Source organism: Electrophorus electricus, chromosome 2 (genome assembly GCF_013358815.1).
Source record: "Electrophorus electricus isolate fEleEle1 chromosome 2, fEleEle1.pri, whole genome shotgun sequence".
Taxonomy (NCBI): Eukaryota; Metazoa; Chordata; class Actinopteri; order Gymnotiformes; family Gymnotidae; genus Electrophorus; species Electrophorus electricus.
The window spans coordinates 848,890-858,393 of NC_049536.1; the positions used below are offsets into that span (position 1 = coordinate 848,890).

Here is a 9,504-nt window from a genome sequence, read left to right on the forward strand (position 1 = left end):
AGAGTGAAATACTAGGCACTAAATATTAGGCATTTTACATTTACAGCATTTAGCTAGATGCTCTTAGCCAGAGTGACTTACAAAAGTACTTTGTCATTTACTCATGGAGTATATCCTAGTACAGTACAGTAGGTTAGAGTCCAACATAACAATGAATTAAAATACTGTAGAAATACAGGGATCAATGCTGATGCCTAGAAGTACAAAATACAATAGGTCTATATTAAACAATAAGTGCAATAAACAATAAGTACTAGAGTTTGTTAGAAAACATCAGTGTAATAAACAATACCCTACAATAAGTACGATTTTCATTTAGTCAATATAGGAGCAGGGTCAGTGGCCATCAAATGTTTCAGATGGAATAGATGGGTCTTCAGTCTGCGTTTGAAGACTGCAAGGGACTCTGCTGTCTGGACAGCAAGTGAAAGTTCATTCTACCATCTGGGAGCCAGGAAAGAAAATAGTCTCAATGCTCATCTTCCATGAGACTTGAAGCATGGTGTTTCAAGGTACTTGAAGTATGCATTGGGCAAATCAAGGCAACCTGAAAGCGAGGTGATGGTGTTTTACCTCATAGCTCCATTGTTGATTGCGGGAGGATAATAGGAAGTCATAAGTGATTTTGGGGGGAATTTGAGTATTTTTTGCTATGAATAAGTTCCCAGTATCCAGGATCTTCACAGCTGTAAGGTCGAACAGAGGTGAAAATGGCAGAAAAATACGGGCAGAGGCAGGAGAGGTTCACGCTGCAGGGTGATCGCGCATCACGGTATTCGGGAGGTCAAGCAGTCATTTTGAATTGTGCACGAGCGATTTCTCGGCAGATATGTCGAATATGACACTTTGGATATATGCAGTAGACATTATGGTAAACGGACTGACAGACGAGTAAGTTGCGTTATGTTTTTTTGAAGGAGTGAATTATTATTAGTTACGTTTATATAGCACCTTTCTCAAACTCAAGGATGCTTTACGGACAGCTTTTACAATCACTCAGATACACTGATGAACGAACGAAGAAATACTGTTTGGGAATCCTCTCTAGTTCAGACGGATTTTAAAGCGAGTGGAGACTACACTAACTCCAGAATCCTCTAGTTCAGACGGGTTTTAAGGCGAGTGGAGACTACACTAACTCCAGAATCCTCTAGTTCAGATGGGTTTTAAGGCGAGTGGAGACTACACTAGGTATATCAGGTATGTCTACTGGGCTACACAACATGTTACAGTAGAATGATGTCCTCTTTTAATCACTGACCATAAATCCAGTGACCCTGAACCAGACTCAAATTTCTACCCTACATGAGGACGTGATGTGTCGATTGTAAATAACGACCCCAGTGCAAAAGTATATTTTTAAAGTACAAATTCTTTTAAACATGTTCAACTACTGCTTGTTATCTCAAACACATTTTTGGTTGAAGAAAATGAAACAAACATGTTAATGTTCATATACGTTCATTGTTGCTTAGTGACCATTTTCACCAGAAACTTCTATTTGATTATATATCCACAATTTGAATCTGGGGTTACATTTACAACTGTACGTATTTGTTTAGGGTAATCTTTATTTTTTAGCCTGTATTCAGGCTTTTTCTTTTGCACCCATATAAGGCCAGTTTCACATTGCTATGTTAAGTGCATATTTTATTGAGTTTAAAGTGATTAATCATTATCATTATTGTTATTGTAAATATTTTTCTACATTTGTTTATTCTTTCATTTATTCATTTATTTACTTGAGGCTGCTTTTACTTTGAAAAATAAAACTTCCATATATTGTCAGGCTGTGCTCACTAATGTTGCTGTCTTCAGACTTCACAACATGATGGTGCAGCTCTGGTGTTCAAAAGGATGAAATACAGCTACTAGTGGAAGAAAGTACAGTACTTGTGTTCCCTCTAACAAATCTATACATTTCAGTGCTGTGACATAGAAACAACAACAACAGTAAAATCTGGTAGTAACAATAAGTAATACTGTGTACTACTTATAAGGAAAAGACTTCCCTTATAGCATACTTCTCAAATTGATTATAAGTAGCAATAACTGTACACCTGATGGCACACAATTTACATTTAATTTAGCCCTCATCCTTTACATGTTACTTCAAAGAAGGCTTGAATGCGCTTATCTGAACTATACAACATGTAAGATGGGTTGTGATTTTTGAGTTTCTCAATGAGATAACTTTTTATTGAGCAGTGAAATATGTGATTCTGAAACTGAACTAGATTTTGGTTTTAGCTATATTTTCTGTTTAAAGAAAAGATGTGTTGCACAATGCAAGAGCTAAGCTGTGTTTACTGACCATTTCTCCTGCCTTAGGATAAACTTGTTCACATGGTACTGAGGAGGCAGGACTGCATAAACAAGTTGTTCAGGTGCAGGTAGACAGATTTCTGTACTGACCAGAATCTGTGTGGATCTTCAGAATGTGCTTTATGAATGTGGTATATTTGCGTCAATGAGGTACAGCTGAATCTCAATAGTTCAGAAATGCTGTAGCATTTCTGACCTCCCTGGTTTCTTTAACACGGCTGTCCAAAGGCTCCGTCAGACATTTACCTGAAAGAATGACAATACTAAGTAAGTACCTGATCTGATAATATGTTATGAAGAACATCATTTCCCATGTAAAAGTAAGCTATAATAAAGTTTAATGGTATGCGAGGTTCCTGGCCTGCAAGACTGTGATGGAGAGGTGGACCTGGAAGTGGGTGGGATGTTTAACCTCATAACTGCAGCATATTCAGCACAAGTGGGTTCCTGAAAATAAAAGAAAAGTGACGTTAATTCATCAAGCTGTACCCCAAGCTGTACCCCATTAATCGCGTCTACATTGCACTTTGAGCCAAGTACAAAACAGTCACTTTGTTATGGTGCTTATGCCGCTGAATGTGAACAATACCTCGTAAGAGCCGCACTATTTCAAACGAAATGCGCCTTAACAGTGACTCGCCATTAGAGACATGAGACCGACCTTCCGCTTCCGCACCAGCCCAGATACTTTCAGTTTAGTACGAGCTTTCGTTTCGTATCGTATCGTTTCGTATTTTTATTGCTATTTGTTGTCTTTTTCAAATATACTAGAATGAAACAGTTTGCAGTTGGCAAACGTAATTTCTGGCATCGAACGTTTTCCTGTGGACGACGCAAATCTACTGAAACGAAATGACTTATTTTCCAGTTAATAAGAAATGGCTTATTTCCAATTAATGCTCCTGGAGACTATTTTTTTAGTTTCAATTTTAAACGACGTTGTTAATGCTGCGGGAGGTAAGTATCCTAACCTAACTAGCTTTAGCTATGCTAGCTAATCACCCTCGATGAAGTGAAAGTTGCCTAATTCATATTTCAGACAATGAACTGACAAGGCAGAATAATATGGATTATGATCATAGTAGACACTAAAATTACACTGTTTTCATAATTATATTATAATTATTTTAAGAGTACATTCTGTAAGCGAGCAGGAAAACTTACTTTCTAGGCATTATTATTTACGTCACGTACACTTTGAAGCAGGCCTAAACGTAGTCCATTCGCTGGTGTCACATAAATACTATAAATGCCACGTTTTACTAGTAGATGGATCCGTTCTTGCTCAGTTGAGCAGTTTTCATGTTCACGCGATCTGTTTGGGATTGGAATAATAATTTAGTAATTCATGAGAAATGTGATTTTATTAAAATGTCCATTGATCCATCTTAAAAGAATCAGTTACTAGAAAAGGCAAACGTGTAAGCATCATGTTTTGTTCTAGGAAGACATTTAGATTACAAGAAAGTTACAGCAAGTTAACCAAATATCCTTACCCATTAAGGCATATATATATGTGTGTGTGTGTGTGTGTGTGTGTGTGTGTGTGTGTGTGTGTATCCTTACATCTTTGTGATGTTATTTGGCTTTTTCTGCCTTTCAGATGTGTTGGTTTGTAATACATAAACAAACATTCCAAGTCTGTAAACAATTCTAACAGTACATTTCTCTCTAACATCTAGACCCTGAAATACCAATCAGTCACTCTCTCATGTACATTTACATGGAACTCTCTAAGAATCTTTCTTCTCTGGGCTTCTTTGAGTTCATATCATTGGGCCTGCTAGATAACAGGCAGATCTACTACTACGATAGTACAAGCCAAGTTCAGGTTCCCAAACCAGACTGGGTGCAGGCAGGCCTGCCAGACTATACTGAAGAGCTACAGAATTATAGGGGCTGGTTTAGGCACCAGAGCGACGTTCTTGGGAACTGCACGTGGCCTTGTTCTGGTGAGTTCTTCCACTCATATATGAGTCCTTTTGGCCTATTTATTATTCAGTTCACTTCATTCCCTTTATCACAAATTTTCTTTAAATTAAATGAAATACAGAACAGAAAGGGTGGGGGTGGGGTGGGGTTGTTAAGACAAAATAAAAGCTCACATGTGAAAAAAAACACATTAAATATGTATGTATCTGTATGTGTATATAATGTAAAGTATCCTGCACATGCATGTTCAGTGTACTGTGTGTGCATATATGTGCTGGAGGGTGAGGTTATGTATTTTCATTGTGTGTGTGTGTGTGTGTGTATACATGTGCTGGAAGGTGAGGTCATGTATGTTCAGTGTAGTATATGTGTATATGTGCTGGGAGGTGAGGTCATGCATGTTCAGTGTAGTATATGTGTATATGTGCTGGGAGGTGAGGTCATGTACATTTAGTGTAGTGTGTGTGTGTGTGTGTGTGTGTGTGTGTGTACATGTGCTGGAAGGTGAGGTCATGTATGTTCAGTGTAGTATATGTGTATATGTGCTGGAAGGTGAGGTCATGTATGTTCAGTGTAGTATATGTGTATATGTGCTGGGAGGTGAGGTCATGTATGTTCAGTGTAGTATATGTGTACATGTGCTGGGAGGTGAGGTCATGTATGTTCAGTGTAGTATATGTGTATATGTGCTGGGAGGTGAGGTCATGTATGTTCAGTGTAGTATATGTGTACATGTGCTGGGAGGTGAGGTCATGTATGTTCAGTGTAGTATATGTGTACATGTGCTGGGAGGTGAGGTCATGTATGTTCAGTGTAGTGTGTGTGTGTGTGTGTACATAGTGTGAAGAGGTACTGAGGGGTGGATGAAGAAGCTCCTCCTCGCCCTCTCAGTTCTGTGGTTGTGGAGGCACTTTCCAGATCACAGTCATGGGAGCAGACTGTTATCGTTGTGTGGGAGATTAATCACACTTAGAATCATGTGGAACTTGTTCATTGTTCTGAATGGTTGTAGATCTTCACGTGCTGCAGAGAAGATATGGCTGTGAGGTTCAGAAACATCAAAATGGATCGATAGACCTTCTCAGGACCTTTGATGAGTATGGCTATGATGGAGAAGACTTTATCACCTTTGATCCTCAAGCCATGCAGTGGAAGGCTGAAGTTCCCAAGGCCCAAATGACCAAAATGATTTGGGACAATGATAAAGGCCGCATACTGGACATCAGAATTTACCTTGAGAATGAATGTGTGGACATCCTGAACAAATCCCTGATGTTTAGAAAAGGCAAAAACAAAACAAATGGTGAGTTCTAATAAATTATTCATTTGCTTATTTAAAATGATTGATTTCATGAAAGACGTGCTTGCATGCATTTTTGGATTGCAAGGATCTTCCATGAGAGAAAGTCCAAGTACTTCTTTGTTTTCTGCTACCATATTTTCAATAAAATTCTATTATATAAAATTTGTAAAAAAGTGTGAAAGTTGTTTTTTATTAATTACATGTTGCAGGGTACACTTGCAAGCAAGAAATCTAAATCTTTAATAAGATGCAATGTATTAGCCCACATGACAACTATATGTAATGGCTGTAACTGTGGCAGCTGTGTAATCCATTAACTACCACTGATAAATAGTCACAAGTATTGGCCCAAAATGGTCAAGCCTGTAAAGCAATACATAATTACTGCAAATAAATTATGAGGAAATAAACATGTTAGGGCAACACTAGGGAGATAATTGTAAAATTGAGACCAAGTTTCCAATGTTGAAATGGTGCATGTATGTCTGTCAGCATAAATAATTACTTGCATGACAGATACAAATGTGCAGCCACTTATCCATGAATGATGTTTTTGATAGAGATCTGGCTTCTGATTGAATGTTGTGTGTTTACATCTGTTCTCTCTCCAGCTCTAGTGGATGTTTATATATTTGCTAAGAGAGCTGTAAGTGACCCAGGCAAACTGACCCTGACCTGCTTGACCACGGGCTTCTACCCTAAAAAAATGATGATGAGTGTGAGGAAGTACCGCACCTCCCTGCCTGAAGTGCTGATTATGTCCTCAGAAGTCAGACCCAATGATGATGACACCTACCAGCTGAGGAAGAGTGTGGACATCCTGGAGAGTGAAAAAGCAGATTATGACTGTTATGTGACTCACAGTAGTCTCACAGAACCAGTAATTACCAAATGGGGTAAATAGTGTTGATGTGTTGAGAATAATTTTAATAACATTTATAATAAAAAACACAATTCAATAGTTTGTTAAAATGTTCAGTAATGTATAAAAAGCAACAGTGAGAAGTAAAATTATTTAAAATTTAGAAATCTAATGTTTGACAGTGGAGAATATGGCACCTTTAATTTGATTATTTGTTGTTTTTGTAGATGGAAAATGTAATGACTGTTCAGGAGAGAAAATCCAGAGTGCTATTATTGGAGGAGTGTTTGGAGTTTTGCTCACACTGGCTGTGGTTGGTGTGATCATCTGTATCGTTATAAGGACAGGTGTAATCGTTGGTGAGTAGAACAACATAATTACAGATGCTCTCTACTCCCTCGAGAGTTTTATGTATAATACTATAGTAATGTCAAGACAGAAAGAGTACATTTCACACTTGAATACCATATAGTATGTGCTTAGAACACTAGCTCAACTCAGTGTATTGAAAAGAAAGTTAAGATTTAATTTAGTTTCTCATGGCTTTCTCAGACAAAAATTGGTCCAAAGGTCCTCGTCGATATCAGCCACCAAATGATGGTAATTGGAGTTTATGATAAACTTTACAAAATATCTTGGCCTGTGTCACCAGAAGCAGATTGAGCCTTTGACCAGATTACCACGTACACCTGGAGCTGCATTTCCAAGTGTCACCTTTTCTGTGTGTCCTACCTCACTGTCAGTACTGATTCTGACTATGACAATATTCTGAATTTAAAAACATCAATTTGATTTCTTTGGCATTAATGGATTGCTGTGCATTGTAAATTAGCTGTGTTGTCTTTGTGTGTTTCCCCTCTCTTTATTTTAGAGATTTCTTATTTTGATATGTAATCTTTACTTTACTCCTGAATTCTCATTAAGGTTCTACATTTGTAAGGTGTCATGAAATCCCTTGTCTTTGAGCTAAGAAGTCAAAATCCTGATGAATCCTCTTTTGCTTTTCAGACTGTAGCAACAGGATTGGAGGCTGCTGCTCGTGTAAGAACCTTAAGCCTAAATGCCCCATTCACAGCTTCTGAGAAATTTGTTGATACCCCATCCCAGTCCTCGCCAGCTCCAGGTATAATGTAGAAGCTGTGAGGTGGTTGGTTATACCTGGATACCAGAACTGTGTCCCCCAAGCTCACACAGGCATGACAGAATAGAGGTTCTCAGAGGGAGGCAATGAGCACCTGGTGTTTTTAAACAAACCTCCTTGGAGTCACACAGAGCACAAGAATCACTAAGATAAGAGTTCTCTCAGGAAACCCACAAAGCATCTGTGTGTTGTGCAGATCAGGTGAGACAAAGGAACAGTCCATCCACTTTCTACCAATTCTTGTGTTTACTTCGATGTTTCCTGGAAAACACACACAAAACATTAGTATCTTACAGTCTTCACGTCAGTTATTTGTTTGCTAATTGTGGACTCTGCTGTATACATTGTTGATGGACCACCATCTTTCCCTACCTACATGAGTCCTAGACTCATATATTGTTCCTAATTATGGTGGTGGTACCACTTTGCTGTGTGAAGCATGTTTCCAATTCTTGCATCTCTGACATAGCACTGCTGTGTCAGAGGTCGGAAGGACTTGGAAAGGGCCTTTCCATTTAGTCTCCAACGGACCTGCAGTGTTAATTTAGATCACCATCCACTGCATATCTCTGAGACAGAACAGTAAAATTGTAAGAGAGCAAACCATCAATGTGCTGTCTTGAACCTATCCCTACTAAACAAAATAATGTTTTTAACAGTCTGTACAATTCTCTTCTTAAAATATCCAACACATCACTTGAAACTGGAACATTTCCCATTGTATTTAAAATAGCTATAGTGAAACAATTACTTAAGAAATCTAGATCATAGTGTAAAACATATGTGTAATTTTGGATACTGATTTAAATTTTAAACCACACATCAGTAGGGCGACCAAAACATCTTAGAAATATTGCCACGGTGTGTTTTTAACTAACCAGGATGCAGATAAGCTAATTCATGCTTTTATGTCAAATAGACTTAATACTGTTGTAAGGAAAAAATTCCCTATTCACTATACTAACGTGAGGTCAGAGACCAATGAAGCATGTTTTATGGGTGTTCCAGCAGCTGTTAAATAGGCATGCCGCTGTCAAATGTGACCAAAATCATGTGTTACGCCAGAGTCTGTATATATGTTAGCAGTTAAGACTGGATGCTAAAACAAGTATTGGTCAATGCTACAAGCTTGGCAGCTTGAGCAGAGAAATGATTAGGACGAGAACCCTGTGCAAGCACTGTATGGTGAACAGACAATTTCTGATGCAGCGGAAGGTGAGGTGGTAGATAACATTACACAGTCATCACCAGGTTCACTAATCACAATTATCAGACATTGCAGTCATCATTAAGGATGAGGAATTACTGATCTAAATCCTTTGAAGGTGAACGTTAGGAGCAGTGAGATCAGCCAAATTGCTCCACATTTGTGAAGTGCAATGCAGGACAATGAACTGTAAGAGACTGTGACAGGACAAAAGGAGAGCCCAGAGCATGTGACAGCCAAATATGTGGCTTGAACCACACGCAGACAAGGACCAAATCCAGTGGTATTGATGTCCACCTTACCTGAACGTTAATGATCTGGCCGCCAGTGACCAAGGCATGCTGTCATAAAGTCATAATGTTCAAGTTCATACAACATAAATGGAATTTCAGGTTTCACAAAAACCAGTGCAGGAGCAGATGTCAAAGCAGACTTGAGGTCATGGAATAAAGTCTCATGTCTATGATATCAAGTTCAAGTTCAAGTTTGGTTTATTTGTCACATACATAGTCATACACAGTACAACACGCAGTGAAATGGTGGAGAGTGCTCTGTCCAAACTGAGGAAGAGAACCAGGGGTGCATAGAGAAAAAAATATATATATACAGATAAATATATATTCTATGTATGTACAAAAATATATTAACAATGTATGTACAATATATGTATATTATGATTATATACACAATGTACAATGTATATGGTTGAGTATATATGTACACAATCTACAGAA

At 38.2% G+C, this 9,504-nt stretch overlaps 1 protein-coding gene across 2 annotated transcripts; it reads left to right on the forward strand.

Annotated features, from left to right (window-relative positions):
• Positions 1-2,970: 2,970 nt before the first annotated feature.
• LOC113583838 (zinc-alpha-2-glycoprotein-like) lies at positions 2,971-9,248 on the forward strand. Of its 2 annotated transcripts, XM_035523685.1 has the most exons (7): positions 2,971-3,282; positions 4,008-4,277; positions 5,270-5,560; positions 6,172-6,456; positions 6,650-6,781; positions 6,975-7,022; positions 7,431-9,248. In XM_035523685.1, exons 1-7 carry the CDS (start codon positions 3,204-3,206, stop codon positions 7,502-7,504), a joined length of 1,179 nt encoding a protein of 392 aa, XP_035379578.1. In that variant the 5' UTR covers positions 2,971-3,203; the 3' UTR covers positions 7,505-9,248. The 2 variants fall into 2 exon arrangements, with proteins under 2 accessions (XP_035379578.1, XP_026876218.2); XM_027020417.2 differs by lacking the exon at positions 6,975-7,022.
• Positions 9,249-9,504: the final 256 nt, after the last annotated feature.

Coding starts and splice junctions, on each gene's coding strand:
- LOC113583838 (XM_035523685.1), top strand. CDS start 3,204: ATGGCTTATTTCCAATTAATGCTCCTGGAGACTATTTTTTTAGTTTCA. Junction 6,782..6,974: donor AAGGACAGGTGTAATCGTTG/GTGAGTAGAACA, acceptor TGGCTTTCTCAG/ACAAAAATTGGTCCAAAGGT. Junction 7,023..7,430: donor ATATCAGCCACCAAATGATG/GTAATTGGAGTT, acceptor TTTGCTTTTCAG/ACTGTAGCAACAGGATTGGA.